Genomic DNA, 18,605 nt, shown 5'->3' with positions numbered 1-18,605 from the left:
CCATTCTTCCACTTTCTAAATATCCATGGACAACATCATAGAGAGCGGCAAGCGGGGAGGTGGGTGTGCTTGCGAAATGCTGGCTGGGCCAGAGCTCTCAGCAGGCCAGAGGAGCTGCAGCCAAGGGAGTGAAGGTACAAGGAGGACTGGGCAGGGGCCAACTGGCCCCAGTCTTGTGGGGCTTGGGAAGGAGGAGACGAGAAGGTGCCTGCAGGGACAAGGGTGAGAGTGGAGTTGGTCACACAGGCTAGAGGAGACAGAGAAAAGGAGGGAGATGGAACATATGGGACTTGAACCATAGAAGCTAGAGCAGGGAAATGTAGAAATGTAGAAAGTGGAAATGTAGAAAGTGGAAATGTAGAACAGGTGGCATTTCTTCCCCAAGGTCCAAGTCCTTTCTTCCCTCACCGGCCAGGACTGTGCTGACAACCTGCTAGGCATTCCTGTCTTTCATTCATTTATTCACAGACTGTGTTAGGCACCTGCCATGAGCTGAGGAACCAGACATGGGCACCAGGGACACACCAAAGAACGGGGCCCATAACCTGGCCTCTTGCAGCTGATCTATCCAAGTCACAGCAGGTGCCTGCTTGGGACCAAGCTCCTGCACCAGCCCTCATAAGCCAAGCCGAAGCTCAGAGAGCAGTCATTCACCCTCAAGTGCCACTCCACCAGGCGGCTTCTGATTTCTTCCAAGAAATCAAGATTTACAGAAAGGACAGCCACGTTGCCCAAGGCAGCCCATTTCAGCCAGCAAGTGAGCCAACTGCCCTCTGCCTTAGAAGCTAAGCTTAAAGCAACCTGGTGTTAATCCATTCTGTGCTGCTGGGTCGACTTTCCTTCTCTCCTCCTCCTTCCTCCACACCTGCCTTGACAAGAAAGAACTCTGAAATAATTCCCCACTCACTCCTCTTCCTGCCTTCCTCAAACCCTTTTCTGTTGCTGCTCATTCTATTAAATAGAAAAACGTTGCCCAATTCTCAGAGTTTCAAGTAAGATCAATTAAGATCATGGAACTTTTGTATTTTTGTTCTTGTCCACAGTGGAATGGGTTTGGGGGAGACAACAGGAAGAAAAGGAACAGAGGGGGACACCTGGTTTCGGTGGGGTGATTCTAACAGGCTCGACTGACAAAGCGACCCCCAAGCCCAGGCCTTTGATGGTGGTGGGCCTCGGGGTATGGAAGAAGAAGGCTTTGTTTGTTTGTTTGTTTGTTTTAAGATATTTTTTGTTGTTGTTGGAAAGTCAGATGTACAGAGAACAGGAGAGTCAGAGAGGAAGAGCTTCTGCCTGATGATTCACTCCCCAAGTGACTGCAATGGCCGGAACTGTGCAGATCCAAAGCCAGGAACTTCTTCTGGGTCTCCTGTGTGGGTGCAGGGTCCCAAAGCTTTGGGTCATCCTCAACTGCTTTCTCGGGCCACAAGCGGGGAGCTGAATGGGAAATGGGACCACCGGGATTAGAATTGGTACCCCTATGAGATCCCGGTGCTTTCAAGGCAAGGACCTTAGCTGCTAGATTACTGTGCCAGGACCTGTTTCTGTTTTTGTGTGTGTGTGTTATTGTTGTTGTTTTTTTTTTTAAGATTTACTTATTTTTATTGGAAAGATAGATCTACAGAGAGAAGGAGAGACATAGAGAAAGGTTTTCCATCTGCTGGTTCAGTCCCCAAATGGCAACAATAGCTGAAGCTGAGCCAATACAAAGTCAGGAGTCAGGAGTTTCTTCCAGGTCGTCCACACAGGTGCAGGGTCTGAAGGCATTGGTCCATCCTGTAGTGCTTTCCCAGACTGTAAGCAGGGAACTGGATGGGAACTGGAGCAGCCAGGATAAAAGCCGGCACCAATACGGGATCCCGGCACTTGCAAGGCAAGAACTTTAACCACTGAACCATTGTGCCAGGCACTGGAAGAAGTTTCAGGGACAAGAAATAGCAAGTACAAAGTCCCTGTGGTGAGACAGTGTTTGTGTGCTGACTGATGAATCTGCTGGCTAATACACACGTGAGTCCCTGCCCTTCGCTTCACAAGACTCTAAGGAATGGCCAGAGAGGGGCTGGGGTGGCCGGCATATCCTCTCTCCTCTTTGACCCTGGAGCAGGCATATGCAAAGAGGGTGCCAGCAAGTGTCAAACCTCTCACATTGTCTGGAGACGATGCAGAGAAAGTCCAAGGCTGGGCAGGCTCTGGGCATTTCAATCCATCACTCACACTTGTCTCTGGTTTGAACACCTGGGGATGCTAACATCTCAGCCCTTCACCATGCTGACCCACCCTCCACGAGTTCTCTGCCTCTCCCCAGAGGTGGGGAGGACACCAAGAAGAATTACTGTGGATGCGTGGTTGCCCCCAAGCGCCTAAGGCCACGGGGGTCCTTGGGCAACTCTGGGCTCTCCATCCATGGCCTTCTTACAGATGGGAACTGGATAGCCAGTTCCTCTTTTATTCTTAAGTCATTTCTGCTTCTCCAGTGGTCTTGCTGACACATGGCTCTGAATTCTACTGACTCAAGACTTCTCTGTCCTTACCAGCACTGCACCCTGGACCATACACATCCTTGCACATGCCTGAGCATGCAGGAGATCCTCTTGGCAGGTGCACGTCACTGGGCCTGACCATTGCTTCCCCTTTTAACCTGAGCACTGTCCACCAGGTCCTCCTTCCGGGGGCTGAGGGAAGGGCTGGCTCTACACAGGGAGAAGCTGCTGCTTTCTGGGATGATCAGCTCAAGGTGGGAGGGGGGTGTTTGGGGAATCAGGCAGGGAGGGTCTGCAAGGCCTACCTCTTCCCCTCCCCCGCCCCCTCGACACCACCATCACAGTCCTCACCCCGACTTCCTCCATCAGAAACTTTGTCGTACGCCCCCCTGAGGGAATGGACACCCGTAGCCTAGCCCGGGCGCTGGCTCACTCATTAACCGAGGCTTAACGGACACCCGCAGCCCAGGGACACCGGGCAGCTGCCTTCCATACCTCCTTGCCCGGGCCCTCAGTGATCTCCGTCCTTGTGCAAGAGTGCCGGGCCTGATCCACCTCCCTGAACCCAGAGGCTCCTCTGGGCGCCCGCGCTGACTCAGCGTAACCGGAGCGGTGGCCGGCGGCGCCCAGAGCGCAGGGAGCTCCGGGGTCCCCGCCCCGCGACTCTTGAACGCCCCGCCCCGCCCCGCCCGGCTCCCGGGAGAGGTCCGCGCTGCGCGGCCGCGGGAGCCCAGCGCCCGGGCCGGAGCGAAGCGGTGGTGGCGCGTGGCCGCTCGGGTCCAGCATGACTGCCGTCGGCGTGCAGGTAGCCCGGGGCCCGTGGGCGCCCGCGCGGGGGAGCTGCCCGGTACGGGGGTTGGGACGCACAGCCGGTTTCGCACCTGCTGCGGGCTCCGGCAGCCTGTTGCACACCTGTAGGGTCCGAGGCGATGGCGCAGACAGCCCTTGTCGGGGGGTGGGAGGAGGTGTGCCCCGGCTCCCGTAGACGTCCCCGAGACGGCCCCAGGGAGGATTTTCCCGCGTCCCTCTGGGGTCACCAATGAGCCGTCGGTGGGATTCGCCAGGTGTGGTCTGGCTTATGTAACGGGACCACGTGTGTCCTAGGAAGCCAGAACTTTATAGGAGTGGAAGCCAGGAAGACCACCTTTCCCTCCAGCCGCCTTTGGGTTTCTGTGCCTTGATGGGAATGGGATGGGGGTCTGAGCAGCCCTGAAGAGAGCAGACACCCCATCCCCAAAGTGCTGGCTTGTTTGCGTTGTCTGGGAGCCTCCTCTTTCCCGCTGATCAGCTCCTATAGGGTAGATGCTGCGCCCATTTCATGGATGAAGTCACTGCGGCTCAGGGAGGACTGTGTCCACGGGTGGGCAGAGAGGTCACAGATTCTAGCCTTAGAGCTGCACTTAGAGCCTCAGCCTGCATTTCTGCCTCTAACTGGAGACACCCACTCCCAGGACACCTGCTTGCTGGGGTTGCATGGTAGGGTAGGGAAGGGGGAGGCGGTGCTTTCCTCTGCTTTGCTTTGCTGCAGGGTCTTGAATCTGACCCCTGCAGCTGCCCTGGACAAGCCCTGGCAAGGATGGGATCTGGAACATTCAGTCCAGCCTGTTGGAGAGAGAGACTTGTAAACAAGGAATGCGATGAGGAAGTGAGTGCTGAAGGAAGAAGTGCAAAAGCTTCATCCAAGATTACCCGGAGGGGGCAGGCAGAGAAGGACTTTGAGCTGGGTTGAACAGGAGTTGGGGGGGAGGAGGAGGGCTGGGAGAAAAGTGAGCAGAACCAGGAGGTGGTCGGTGCAAGAGGAGGAGGGGGAGGGCCAGGAGGCTGCAGGGGGGAGCCGGTGGAGGGCCAGAGGGGGTGAGGGTCTCTCCCATCAGTGCAGATGACTATGCTCAGAGCTGGGAGAGGTCCTGGGGGTGCTAGGCTGGCCTGGTTGTAGCCCTTACCTTTTTCAACCTTGCAAAAACCATGCGAGGAGAGTACCTCCAAAAGCCAGTGGAAAAATGGCATGTACAGATACATTTATTTTGGTGCCAAAGTAACAGGAAATTCAGGTCTAGTTGTTTTAGAATGAGCGCTTTTTCTTCTTCTTCTTTTTAAACGTTTTTGAGACAAAATCAGATCTGTGTTCAGTTCTCTCTGAGCTGTAGAATGGAGAGGGTACGTGCTGACTTGCTAGAGGTCAAACAGCTACAAAAACCAGCTCAGGGACCTGTAGGAAGCTGACCCCTGCACAGGTTGTTGAAGGCATTTTAAGACACTGATGCTGGGGACAACTGATGACTGTGCTGGGCCTGGAATGTGTAAGGTGGGTGACAGACAGCAAATACAGGCACCATGCTGCAGATCTGAGGAATGAACAAGGAGGAGCCCAAGGTGTTCACTTACAGGTGCTATCTGCTGAGAGGAACAGGTGAAGTTCTGGGGCACAACCATAATATTGGACTCATTATCCCAAATGATACCCTGGGACCCTATTCTGTAGGTCTTTGGGGGTCATCTGGGGTTACAGTTGAAAAGGGGGGGGCGTGCTTGCATTGGCATTTTTGGTCACAGAAAGTCAAGGTCCTTTGAGATTCAGGTGCTTGCCTGGAAGCACACGGCTGAAGGCTTGCAGGTCAGGAGCAGGAGCCACTGTCCTCTTGCCCACTACTCTTCTCCTGGCCATGCTTGGCTGGCTGCCTCCCAGGGACAAGATTTCAGATCCTGTCTTGCTGGCAGCCAGCAGAGGTGTGACAGCCTGGGGTGAGGTGCCGGGTGACTGGGAATAAAGATGCTCACATGGGTTGTCATGGTTACTAGTATTAAAAGCCATCCTAACCCAGAGCTGCCCCTGTGCTGGGCATCAGCATATGCGTGCTCTCCCTCAGTGTTTATTGGCCATCAGAGAGTTTCCAGGAAGTCTTGCTTTGGCGCAAGAAGGGGAGAGACAAAATAGGATCAACTGTTTCTTGTGTGTGAGTACGTGATGGCCTAAGTGCAGTGCACCTGGCAGGTGGGGCTGAGGAAGGCACAGTGTCTGTTTCCCGGACAGTGTGATGTATCCTGGCCTTGTGACTTGTCTTCTGTGTCTGTCCCTAAGGGCACTACAACCTGGTCAGGTGCTTCATGGCTACTGATTTCCCGAAAGTGGCACCAATTCAATTTTATAGATGTGAGAAACAAGGCCAAAGAGGCTAAAAAACTGCCCTGGGACAAATGCCTTTCTTGGTCTGAAGAATAGACACATAAAGTTTTTCTTTTTCTTTTTTTTTTTAAGATTTTTTTTTTTAATTGGAAAGTCAGATATACAGAGAGGAAGATCTTCTGTCCAGTGATTCACTCCCCAAGTGAACGCAACAATCAGAACTGAGCAGGTCCAAAGCCAGGAGCCAGGAGCTTCCAGGTCTCCCACGCTGGTGCAGGGTCCCAAGGCTTTGCGCCATCCTCTACTGTTTTCTCAGGCCACAAGCAGGGAGCTGAATGGGAAGCAGGGCCACTGGGACACGAACCAACAGCCTTATGGGATCCCCGGCGTGCAAGGCAAGGACTTTAGCTGCTGGACTACGGTGCTGGACCCCCAGAGGTTTTCAAAGTTTCACTTAAGGGCAGGTGTGGTGGCACAGTGAGTTAAGCTTCTGACTATGATGCTAGCGTCCCATAATGGCTTGAGTCTTGGTTGCTCTGTTTCTGATCCAACTGCCTGGCAATGCACCTGGGAAAACTGGAAGATGACTCAGGTACTTGGACCCTTGCCAGCTATGTGGGAGACAAAGATGAAATTCTTGCCTCCTGGCTTCTGGCTTTGGCCTGGCCCAGACCTGCTGTGCAGCCATTGAGAAAGTAAGCCAGTAGAGACATAATATAGCTCTCTTTTCAAATAAATAAATGTTTTAAAAGTTTTTCCTTGAGTCATTTCTATATACATTTTTATTTGTTTTCATTTTCTTGGAAAAGCAGAGGGAAAAAGGCATCTTCCCTCTGCTGGTCCCTTCCCCCAAATACTTGAAATGTTTGGCTTGGCCTAGAGCTGGTTGTAAATTCGAGCCTTCATTTGTCTCCTGACTGGCTCTGGAGTGCCCACTGAGTGCCCGGGTCCAACATAGTGCCAGATACTGAGCACACGGCAGCGTCTAGATACCGTGGGCAAGGCTACCTGCCTAGAGGACACCGCATCCGAGTGAGACAGATGACAATCTGCAGGGAGCAATCAGGCTGCTTGGGACAGGATCTGCTGAGCCCTGAGTGGGCAGAGGGTGGTGACAGGAGCCTGCGAGGCAGAGGGGTAAGAAGAGCCAGAGGCACGGCCAGAGAGATGAGCTGGGCAGTGAAAGAGAGGCAGGCAGGCAGTCCTGGTGTCTGTGTGAGGAATGTTAGGCACTCTTGCTTCCTGGGTATGGAGGTAGGAGGGGGATTAAGAGCAGTGTCACCATGACGTGTCCTGCACTGTGACTTTGCCCAGCCTTCCAGGAGACCCGAGCAGAGGGGGACGCTGCTGAGGTAGTGGACCTGCACCTCCCCATGCTGAGTCAGGGAGCAGAGGAGAGCTGTTGTGTTAGCTTTCCTATGCCCAGACCGATCCTTGAGTTGGCCGGCTCTAGGTGGGGTTCAGTGGCTGGGCCAGGAGCAAACGTCACTTTTGAGTTGTGAGGGAAAACAAAAGAAGGGTTGGCAGTGCCAGTGGCCTGAGTGTGGACGGTGCAGCAGCAGGTGGGCTGGGCACAGAAGGAAAGCCAGCCTTTATGACCACTGGAGGCTCATGTTCCATGCTTTGCCCCTGCCAGGCAGTGCTCTTGTTTTGAGTGCAAAGAACCCCAGACGGGTGGCATGCTCAAGGTCACATGAGTCTGGCCAGACGGGATTTCTTGGCAAGGGTAAGGTTTGCCCGGTCACTGGGGACTTTCCACCCATTGAGGAGATCCGGGTGGAAGAAAGCCCAAGGTGGATACAGACAGGTGACGAAGTACGGACAGGACAGCAGGGGTGTCGAGTAGGGGGCACCCTCCTAGCCTTGTGGGGGAAAACCGTGGAGCCTTGTGGAGCAGGAAACCGGGCTGGGATGGCAGGGAGTGTGACCTAGGGCCCTCACTGACATGCCGTACCCCATGCTGTCTTCCAGGTGCAGAGGCTGTGGGGCCCCCAGAGGAAGCCCCGCCGATCTTTCTTTGAAGCCTTCATCCGGACCCTCATCATAACCTGTGCGACGCTGGCTGTGGTTATCTCTTCAGTCTCCATCTGTGATGGGCGCTGGCTTCTGGCTGAGGACCGTCTCTTCGGGCTGTGGCACTTCTGCACCGCCACCAACCAAACTGGGCTGCACTGCCTCCGAGACCTGAGTCAGAGCCAGGTGCCCGGGCTGGCTGTGGGCATGATCCTGGCCCGCAGCATGGCCACCCTGGCCGTGGTGGCTGCCATCTTTGGCCTGGAGATGCTCATGGTGTCTCAGGTGTGCAAGGATAGGCACGCACGGTCCAGGTGGGCTGTGGGCTCCAGGCTGCTTCTGGCCGCCTTCGTGCTGTCTGGCGGGGGGCTTCTGACTTTCGTGAACCTGCTCAGGAACCAGGCCACGTTCATCGGCTTCACCTTGACCTTCTGGTGCGAATTTACCGCCTCCTTCCTCTTTTTCCTGAACGGCATCAGCGGCCTGCATGTCAACAGCATCACCCAGCCCTGGGGCTAGCCAGGAAAGTTCTGGACAGGATGTGAGAGATGTGGTCAACATGGGACTGGTCCAGTGTCACTTCTGGCAGGGGTGGGGTGGGGCAACGATCCTGAAGCTGCTGCCTTTGTGGGGCCACTGACCTTTAAATGGTCATCCAGGCTCAGGACCCCTGAGGCAGTCAGCAGGGCTGAAGGTCTTGGAGGGTGTGTCTCTGGGCCACCAGCTGTCACAGGTCTCGTCACTGCTGTTAGGATGATGATTGTAGGAGAAGAAATCTCAGTTGCAAGTCTTTTCCTTGCGTTTGTCTCTCTTGGACTGGAATAGATTTGGAAGCCCTCTTGGGTAGTTGGGGTGCGGGCCTTAGCTGCGAGCCAAGTTCACCTCACACTTGTGGGGTTGACTGAATGCTGGGAGAAGCTGTAGACTGACTGCCAAGGGTTGCTAAGAATGGATTGTACTTTCTGGCATTGGGGCCCGCTCTGGCTCTGTGCTACAATTTCTTCTGTCACTTGCAAGGGCCTCCAGGCACATCTCTGTGGATTTAGCCTGGGGCATGCCAGTGAGGGGTCTTGCAGAATTTCCTCCAGTGTCCTGTTCACAGCTGTCAGAACCCTGCTGTGAGCCCCACCCTCCCAGAAAGGCCCCCCTGACTCCCATCCTGCCTCTGGGATGTGGGCGGGGGTGTCTGCCTTCTCCACATGGCCTCAGGGAGACCTAGATTGCCAGTCAGAAAGCACAGATCTGGAGCCCCTGAGTTCTGCAGGGGTGCGGGATGCACCCAGGCCTTGGGTGATAATTAACAACCATGCTGGTCATCCACAGATGTGGGGCAGGGGTTAGGGGTGGAAGGAGGTGAGGGGGACACAGTCACCCTGAGCAGCCCAGCCTCAGGGGCGTCCCTTGCACTGCACCATTCCAGCTCAGCCAGAGTCCAAGTTTGCTTTCAACCATTTTCTTTCTACACCAGCCACACACCCCACCCCCACCTCTTCCCTTCCTGGTAAATTCTGAGTTCTGGTTTCCACCAATTGCATGGGGTTTTGGCCTTGCCCTTTTTACGGCTAGACTCCCCTTGGGACTGGACTGGGTGCCTCGGTCTGCCTCCATTGGAATTTTTAAGAAGCAAGTCAAAACATGAGGTTTCTCTTTTTCTTTAAAAGTGTTGTTTATTTGCTTCCAAAGAGAGAGATACATGAAGAGAGCCAGATGCAGACCTTCCAGCCACTGGTTCATTCCACAGACACACAATCCAAGTCTCCCACGTGGGATGGGAGGGAGCCGTCCCCGCTGCCTCCCCAGGCGTGCCTTGTTAGAGCTGCGGCCAGAAGCAAGGCAGGCAGCGTCTTCACTGCACCCAGCTCCCACCTCCATCAGGACTGGTTTTTCCTTTTTAAAATTCTTATTCCATGAGACCCCCCCAGTCAGGCAGTGACTGGGGCAGCTGGTGTGGCAGCTTCTAAGGTTGAACAACCAAGGTCGAAGTCCAAGGTCCTGGGAACTTGATTTTTTTCTGGGGAACAGAGCTCCTCAGCCACGCAGGCTGGGAAGTGTGCAAAGGGGGTGACCTTGTCTGGTGGGGAGGGGCAAGGACTGAAGGCAGGGGAGGGGAGCCAGAGCCAGGCAAAGGCGGGCCGGAGCAGCCTACCACAGGCCACAGGCCAGCTGCTGTTTCCTCTCCCTTCCTCTTGCTTCCTCTCGCCCTTGGGGTTTGAGGGTAGGGAGAAGTTGCCTCTTTTCTTTCCACAGTTCACCCTTCTGCCCTCAAGTATGGCAGGAAGCAGTTTTGAGATCCACGCATGTGACAGTCCTTCAAGAAGTTTGTGGAAAATGCAAACCATGAAAAAAAATTGCATGGATCTCAATTTTTTATGACAGATTAACTTTTTTTAAAGATTTATTTCCTTATCTGAAAGGCAGTTACAGAGAGAGAGAGAGAGAGATTTTCCATCCCTCAGTTCTCTGCCCCCAAATGATTACCACGGCCAGGGCCGGGCCAGGCTAACATCAGGAGCCAGGAGCTTTTTCGGGCTTGCCGTGCGAGTGCAAGTACCTGAACCATCTTTAATTGCTTTCCTAGACATTTAGCAGGGAGCCAGATCGGAAGTGCAGCAGCCGGAACCTGAGCTGCTGTCCATATGGGACGCTGGCGACCTCTTCCACTATGCCACAATAGTGGCTCTCAGAATAACTTTTTTTTTAAGATTTATTTATTTTTTACAAAGTCAGATATACAGAGAGGAAAATCCTCCATCTGATGATTCGCTTTCCAAACGACCACAATGGTCACAGCTGAGCTTGATCCGAATCCAGGAGCCAGGAACTTCCTCCAGGTCTCCCACACGGGTGCAGGGTCCCAAGGCTTTGGGCCGTCCTTGACCGCTTTCCCAGGCCACAAGCAAGGAGCTGGATGGGAAGTAGGGTTGCCGGGATTAGAACTGGCGCCCATATGGGATCCCGGGGTGTGTTCAAGGTGAGGACTTGAACTGCTACGCTATCGTGCCGGGCCCCAGAATAACTTTTCATTTCATCTATTGTGAACTTCTATGAGACGCACTTCCATTCACTCAAGGGAACTGAGAGCCACAGGGAGAGATGCGACAGATGTCCTCAAGAACTTTAGTGAAATGAGGGGAGAGATAGAGGCCAGTCCTTCCCTGCCTGGGAACGTGGGCAGGTAAACTAAAAAAACCTTGGATTACACACTTGTCTGCCAACCTCGCAGAGTGACTTGGGCAAATTTATAGAGCGTCGAAGAACTTGCTTCTCATCTGTGAAATGAGGTCATGCCCCATGTCCTGCCGCACCTGCTTGCTGGGCGTGCTCACACCGTGCCAGCAGCCTCGGGCTCCCCTGCCACTTGAGACTTGATCAGATCAACTTAGTTCTAGTGAGAAGACAGGCAGGTGAACTTCTGTGTGGGACCAACAGGAACGAGCCCATGGTGTGTAAGCTTGTCCTGGCCCTGAGCTGAGACCAGCAGAGTCTGGTGTGAGATGGAGCAGCCTTCTCCCCTTGAGTCATAGGGCTAATGAACACAACAGCTGCAGACCAAATCCCCACACCCTCCTGTGCACCCTTGAACTTCTCTTCCCGGAAGAGCACAAAGGGCCCCGGATGCCAGGCCCTCCTCCCACCTGTGGTGCCCCAAGTGCAGCTGCTCAGTTCTGAAGTCTCCACAGCCTGAGGTTATTGTCCTCCAGGGATGTCTGGGAGCCATGTCCGTGTGGGCGTTTCAGATGATGCTGGCTTTGTGGGTGTCCCGGCTGTGCTCTGCAGGGCAGGCCTTGATGCCAGGGGTGAAGCCACCTGTGCCATTGCTGTAGGAAGAGCTGAGAGCCACAGGGCGCAGCGCTGGCTCCCAGAGGTGCCACTGCTGCCACTTCTTCTGAACTTCTAGCTGCACCTGCATGAGACCACCGTCAGCCAGGAAAGGAATGACAGCCCCGGCCTGCACCCCACTCCATCCCCAGGGCCTCTGCACAAGTTTTGATGCTGCTGTCCAGCCAAGCTTGGCATCCTGTCATGTGAGGATCACTCAGGCGGGTCATTTCCAAGCCTTCCGCCCCCAACACGTCTAGAAGACAGAGAGCACCTGCCAGCACATCCCACCATGTGTTGCCAAACCCCAGGGCTCAAACTCAGACTCCTGGGTACCAATTTGCATGCAGTCTGCCCAGATGATGACCTGACAGGGAACCAACAGTTTCCTCAATGGAAATTTCCTTCCCAATCTTCAGCTCTGCAGCAGCAAGTCCTCGAGGCTGGGCTTGCTGTTGGCTTCTGGAAATCAGCGGGGTCATTGCCACAGGCATGTGGCAAACCTGGTACGTGGGCAGCACTCAGCATTAGGCACACAGAGGCCTGGCTGCTGGGCAAGATCCATGCATGGTGACCTGAACGCTCCATAAAAGGCCAGAGTCATACATGCCCATGGAGAGAAGTCACCAGAACACTTGTTGAATGCCTACTCCCAGGCCCCAGCCATCATGGCCCTACAGGTGACTCTGCCGTGCCTCAGGAGGTAAAAGCCCCCTGGGAGCCCAGCCTTGCCTCTTGCACATATGGCCCAGCTCTCTGTCCCATTCTATCTTCCCCCTCTCCCCCATCCTTTCCAGGCAGCTCTTGCTGCTTCCCTGGGTCTTAGGGGGCACCCCTAGAACACTCACCTCTCCATTGAGGAAACAGTAGAGTACGGCGACCACGAGCCCCTGCAGGAGAAAGGGGTGGAGGATCACAGATTAATACAGGGGCTTCAGCAGGGAACAGTCCTAGACAACTCCAGTCCATTCCCTCTCCCCTTCCACCTCTCTGATCGCCATGGGCATCAGGGCCAGTTCTTTGGAGCCACTGCTGGTGCCCTGGGCTATGCTGGCAGTACCAGCTAGCAGATTGTGGGTCCTTCTCAGCTCCTGCCTCCCCCAAGCCCTGTCCAATGCATGTGGGATGGTACTGAGGGCTGCTGACATGGGCCATCTGCAGAGAGAGGTGGTCCCTTAAGTGTCCATCAGGAGGGGGGCAGTATCAGTGAAGGAAGAGCCCCTGCTGGGCATTTGCAAGACCAGCCGTGAACCTGGAGACCACAGGACAATTCGTTGCCATGGAAAAACAGACTCTACAGGTCACGGGCTGCCAGCCAGCAATGACCTGAACCTTTCAGCTTAGTGGACAGGTGCATGCGTTGTCCTGGTCAGGGTTCCATGCGTCTGGGGCTTGCTGGAGTCTGGGCCTGGTACCTGAAGCCTCTGTTTTCTTGATATGGCCTCCCGTGGGATCCTGGCAGGACAGGGTCTGGGGTTGTCTGGGATTGTCTGGGGTGTCCACAAAGCCTGTAGACCATGAACTTCCGGTTCTGCTCAGCCCTCTTGCAGAGCCCCACCCCAGCCACCTGCCCTCGCCAACAGGCCTGATAACAGGGCACCCTCCCCACGGAGGCCTGGAGGACCAAGCCCAACCTGGGGTGGTCTCTAGTCACCCTTCCCATCCCACCCCACCCCAGGCCAGCCCTTGGCTACTTCCCATCTTAGCATCTTTGAGTCAGCCCATCTAGAGTGGGCTTGACGTTGGTAGACCCATGCTCAGGGGCACTTGGCACTTCCAAGTGACAAGACCTGACTCTTCCTAATGCTCTACATGACAGCAAGACCCCAGGCACAACTGCTCTGAACCGGACGATGCCGCCAGGCTCTGCTGGGCAGCTGTGTATGCACATGGCTGAGGATGAATCAGTTTCTCTCAAGCCCCAGACCTTATATTTACCTGCCTTCCCCTGGCAGTCAGTTTCTACTCAAAGAAAATGTAAATCTTGAAACAATTATTACTGTCTTCACTTCGCCTACTGGGAAGCTCCAAGTAAAACGTCCAGACCACTTCTGCCACCTTTATCAGACTTAATTGAATCCGTTCTTATGTATAAACTTAACTGACTTTCTACTCCTTTTTCTCCCTGTTCCTCCAATCTACTTATTTTTTTTGTCTTCTGTTTTTTCCTCAAAACAACCTCACATTATTTTTCAAAGGAAATAACTGAATAAATAAACAATGACTGTAAAGTTTAGGATTCAAATTGAGGCTCCTTTTTGAATAAACAAATTTCCTCCTTTTTTAAGAAAAAAAAAATCCTCACAGTATTTGTTGGGTTGGCAGGTGATTTTCCACTTCTTTTTTTTTTAAGTCAGTTTTAAGCTGTATACCCATCTGGCTTTAAAGGCTCAAATAATTCTTGTTACAAAACCCCAGCGGCCTCCAGGCACCTCCGCCCCCAGTTTCCTGTTCCTTAGAGGCCAAGGCTTGAAACTGCCTTAACCGACCCTAAGGATTCTAAGCAGAATGCCAAAGCAGCCAGCTTGAGGATGGAGCAGCCTGGGGCGTTTTCCACCAGTTTGCCAATGAAATGGGGCACAGCCTCTTCTGACACTACTCTTGCCCATCTCCTGCCTGCTCTGTACTCACACGTGGCCATCCACCTGCTAGGCTTGGTGGAGGCTGAGTGCCCCCACCTCTACTCTCTATGCTGCCTGTGTCTGCACTACTAACAGCTATGCACCATAGACAGTGCCTGGGGGTCGCTTTTCTTATTCATTCTCTCTCTCTCTCTCTCTCTCTTCTTTCTCTCTGTGTTTTCCCCCTCCAGTCCATCTTAGGTTTATCTCCCATCCCCACTTGACTCTTGGGCGACCATGAAACCCACCCAGAGTGTCCGTTCCTACCCCTGTCCCTTCCCAGCTTCTGTCTCACTCCTAGAAGTTGTGGCCTACACAGCCCATGGTCTCCATTTCTCGGGGTGGTAGCGGGGCGGGGGGGGCGGGCGGCGGGGAAGAGAGAGAGAGAGAGAGAGAGAGAGAGAGAGAGAGAGAGAGAGAGAGAGAATGAATCCCTCTTTTCCTTGCAGCCAGCAGCAGAGCTTACCTGGAAGGAGCCAAGGGCTAGTTCAAAGAACAGTTGGACCTCCATTGCGTCCTCGGGGGAGAAGGCGAAGACCACGTAGTGGATGCCGAACAGCGGGATCAGCAGGAGGGTGGACCTGGCCAGACGCCTGGGGACACAGGGACACCTGTGGCTCCCTGCTGGGCTCCCTCTTTGGAGGCACACAGCTCCTTCCCCTCTCTCCCCCCTGGGCCATCTCCAGTTCCCAGATTTCTCAGCTGTCAAGTAAGATTCTACTCACCCAGATCCAACACTTGCTAACTCACAGACAATTCCCAAACTCCCTGAGCATGCATCTCTACTGGTAAAAGCAACAGGGGAAATTCCCCACGGCAAACCACTTTGTTTATAAGTTAGTAGCCCGGAGAAAGATAGGGACCAGGCTGTTTAACAATGGAAAACTCTCCTCCTTAGCTAACAGGTCTCTATCAGAAGCTCTCCTATTTTCTTCTCACATGGGGGTGCCAACTTTAATTTATTTTTATTGAAAAGTCAGAGAGACAGAGAGCAGGAGAGACAGAGAGGAAGATCTTCCATCCACTGAATCACTCCCCAAGCGGCCACAACAGCTGGAGCTGAGCCAATCCGAAGCAAGGAGCCAGGAGCCTCTTCCAGGTCTCCCATGTGGGTGTAGGATTCCAAGGACTTTGGCCATTCTCTGCTGCTTTCCCAGGCCATTAGTAGAAAGCTGAATCAGAATTGCAGCTGGGATACAAACCGGTACCCATATGGCATGCTGACACTGCAGGTGGAGGATTAGAATGCTAAGCAACTACACCAGCTCCCAACATTTAACTTCTTAATTTGTCACTGGAAACGCAGAAAGAGATCTCTCATGTATTGGTTTATCCCACAGGTGTCCACAACAGCCCGGGGGGGCTGGCCCAACTAATGCCAGGTTAGGAACTCAATCCAGGACTCCCCTGTGAAGAGGTAGGAATCTAACCAGTTAAGCTATCACCTAGTTAGCCTTACAGGGTGCAAGTCAGAAGGAACCTGGATTGGGTAGTAGAGACTCGAACTCAGACACTCTGATATGGTATGTCAATGTCCCAAGAGCCATCTTAATTGCTGGGCCAAACACACTCCCTCCCCAGGGTCAACATATTTAGCAATCAAGACATAGACGGAGGTGAGTGCTCAGCCTAGAAGTTCAGATGCCCAACAGGGCCTGGGTTCGATTCCCAGCTCTGGCTCCTAACTCCAGCTTTCTGTTAGAGCAAACCCAGGGAGGTAGCAGGTGAGGCCTTGACATCCATGTGGAAAACCTGGACCAAGTTGCCAGCTCCCAGCTTCAGCCTGGGTCCAGCCCCAACCCTTGGAGGCATCTGGGGAATGAAGTGGAGAATGAAAGCTTTCTCTCTGCATTTCAAATGGAATTTAAAAAAAAACAAAAACAGGATATTCAATTTAATTTGAATTTCAGATACACAAAGGAGACTTTTTTTTTATGTAAGTATGCAAAAAACACTACTTGTTGTTCATGTAAAATTCAGATACAACTTGGCCTCCTCCGCTTTATCTTGCGGCTTGATTCCTAGGCCCCAGCTCCACCCCATCTGGCGGCCTCTACTTGAGAGCAACTTGACACAAGTTCTGAGAGCCACTGTCTGGCTCTAGCAGAGAAAGCCTAACACCTGTATGTGGGCAGTGCCCCCCTACCCCTAACCATGCATTTCAAGGCCCCAACCCCCCAGTATTTCAGAATATGATTGCATTTGCAGATGGTGGCTTTAGAACAGGCCCCGATCAAACAACTGGTGTCCTAATGAGAAGAGGAAATCGGGGCCACTGTTGTGGCAGATGAGTTAAATCTATGACGAGTGACTTAAACATGGGTCCTGGAGGCTTTCGCGCCGTTCTGGTTATCCACCAATGAAATGGCGTCTTACCTGAGAGCCTCGCCCACCGCTCTCTCATGGCCTCCCCCCCAAGTCCCCACCCACCTACCTGCCGAGTCCCCACCCACCTACCTGTGGCTCAGATCCTCTCAGTCACCCATCCCTAGGGTCCCTGCCCACAGCCCCTGCTCCCAACCAATTCCCCACGCCCCCGACTCCTACCAGATTCACCTGGTTGTATAAAACATCCTCCACGTGTACCCACTTTCCCTACTTCCCCTTCTTCCCCTTCTCCTGGCTCTCTCCCATCCTCCTCCATCTCGCTCCCCTTCTCCTGCCCTGGCAGCCCCCATCCTGCCACCATGGCAGGAGATGTTTCCCTTCCTGTTCCCCCCCCCCCCAAGTCCTGTTCCTAATCCTGTTGAAATAAAGGACCTCCTAAGCCTCTCGCTGCATCTGAGATTTTCAGCTTGAGGTGAATTTATCCTAAAAAGAGAACGGGGCTGGGTCCAGTGCGATAGCTTAGTGGCTAAAGCCTTCCTCTTCAACGCTCTGGGATCCCATATGGGCGGCGGTTCTAATCCCGGCAGCCCTGCTTCCCACCCAGCTCTCTGCTTGTGGCCTGGAAAAGCAGTCAAGGATGGCCCTGCACCCATGTGGGAGACCCGGAAGGAGCTCCTGGCTCCTGGCTTTGTATTGGCTCAGTTCCAGCCATTGTGGCCACTTGGGAGTGAACCATCAGAAGAAACATCTTCCTCTCTGTCTCTCCTCCTCTCTGTATATCTGCCTTTCCAATAAATAAATAAATAAATCTTAAAAAGAGAGAGAATTGGACTGTAAGAATTAGCAGCGTAAGAACTTTAAGTGCGTCTAAAACCTAACGAAATCACTGCCTACCAGATGGGTGCTGATTCGAGTTCCAGTTGTTCCACTGCCAATCCAGATCCCCGCTAATGTGAGTGGGAAAAGTACCAGAAGATGGCTCAAGTGCTTGAGCGCCTGTCATTCAGGTGGGAGACTCAGATGAAACCCCTGGCCTGGCCAATGCCATTGCAGTTATTTGAGGAGTGAACTATCAGAAGAAAGATCTTTCTCTCTCTCTCTCTCTCTGTGTGTGTGTGTAAAACTCTTACTCTGCCTTTCAAAAAATTTTAATTGTATGTGAGGACACAGCAAGAAGGCTGCTGTCTGCAAGCTGAGGAGACATGCCTCGGAAAAGACCCCAGGCACGGTCCCTGCCAGCCCCCAGAATGGGGAGAGGATAAACCAGTAGGTGGCCTATGGTTGGCAGCCCTGGCCAACTAATACCTTTCTCTGTGACATCTGAAGGTGTTTGAGCCATTCTAGATCTTATCTCCTTGTAAGGCTGCTGGGAACTAAGCTCTCTTTCCCCTGAACAAGGAGCATTCCTGAACAAGAGTGACAGGGGGTCCCTGAGGCCTCCCCTGCAGCCCCCAACTTTTGCAGGTTGCCTCCTGAGACCTCCTCACCCACCCTGCCCTACACACACTGCACCAGGCATTCTCCTTCCCTATCCCTGGCCACCTTGTATGCATACATCCTGGGACCAGGCCAACATGTTTTCTCCCCACCCCCTTTTTCACGGAGCCAGCACTGGTTGAGCAAACAGTCGGCACCCAATCAATGCTTGCTAATGGACTGGCTGATTAAGCACACTGCCCTCCCACTTACACTCACTTGTAATGGTTCACTTCATTTCCTCTTGTCTCCCTGGTTCTGAGTTTTCTCAGCAAGATTCTCAGAATGTTTATGAAGAGGATGAAATTCACCTGCACAATATGAGACCAGGGTGGGGGCTGAGGGCATTGCCTGGCTTCCCCACCTCCGCTCTGGACCCCAGTGTTCCCTGGATCACTGCTTGCCCTCCCCGGAGGCCCTGGCAGAAAGCCACAGTCCCTGCCTCCCCAGCTTGGCTCAGTTGCACAGCCTAGGGTTCCATGAATTACCCACGCCCAATGTCAGAACCCCCTGCAGATCTGACTGTCACACACGCCTGGCTCAGCCCAAGGCATCTGTCCTGAGCAGCTCCCAGGAAATGCCCCAGGTGATGGGGGAAGAGGGGTGTGGTTGTGCTGCTGCTGCCCAGCATGTGGTCCCAGGGTTCAGGGTACAGAAGGTGGTGGCTTCACCCTACAGCTTAGGGCTCAACAAACCTAGCTGAGAGCCCAAGACTTGGTGGGTATCACAAGTTCCCTTGGGAGGGGT

General features: G+C 53.6%; 2 protein-coding genes across 4 annotated transcripts in view; one reads left to right on the top strand and one right to left on the bottom strand.

The window, feature by feature from the left end:
* Positions 1-3,126: 3,126 nt before the first annotated feature.
* TMEM37 (transmembrane protein 37) lies at positions 3,127-8,406 on the top strand. Of its 3 annotated transcripts, none has more exons than XM_058664190.1 (2): positions 3,127-3,282; positions 7,573-8,406. In XM_058664190.1, exons 1-2 carry the CDS (start codon positions 3,262-3,264, stop codon positions 8,131-8,133), a joined length of 582 nt encoding a protein of 193 aa, XP_058520173.1. In that variant the 5' UTR covers positions 3,127-3,261; the 3' UTR covers positions 8,134-8,406. The 3 variants fall into 3 exon arrangements, with proteins under 3 accessions (XP_058520173.1, XP_058520172.1, XP_058520171.1); XM_058664189.1 differs by having other exon boundaries at positions 3,138-3,324; XM_058664188.1 differs by lacking the exon at positions 3,127-3,282 and adding an exon at positions 4,033-4,122.
* A 2,515-nt stretch (positions 8,407-10,921) lies between these two features.
* SCTR (secretin receptor) overlaps positions 10,922-18,605 on the bottom strand; it is a 53,311-nt gene continuing 45,627 nt past the window's right edge. Inside the window, exons 10-13 of the mRNA XM_004589385.3 lie at positions 18,078-18,169; positions 14,521-14,647; positions 12,282-12,323; positions 10,922-11,518 (exon numbers count right to left, since the gene is read on the bottom strand). Coding sequence (XP_004589442.3) covers positions 11,348-11,518; positions 12,282-12,323; positions 14,521-14,647; positions 18,078-18,169 — 432 coding nt within the window. The 3' untranslated portion in view covers positions 10,922-11,347. The remainder of the gene's footprint in view (positions 11,519-12,281; positions 12,324-14,520; positions 14,648-18,077; positions 18,170-18,605) is intronic.

The sequence above is a fragment of the Ochotona princeps genome, chromosome 5 (assembly GCF_030435755.1).
Source record: "Ochotona princeps isolate mOchPri1 chromosome 5, mOchPri1.hap1, whole genome shotgun sequence".
Classification (NCBI taxonomy): domain Eukaryota; kingdom Metazoa; phylum Chordata; class Mammalia; order Lagomorpha; family Ochotonidae; genus Ochotona; species Ochotona princeps.
This window is presented reverse-complemented; position numbering and strand designations above follow the sequence as displayed.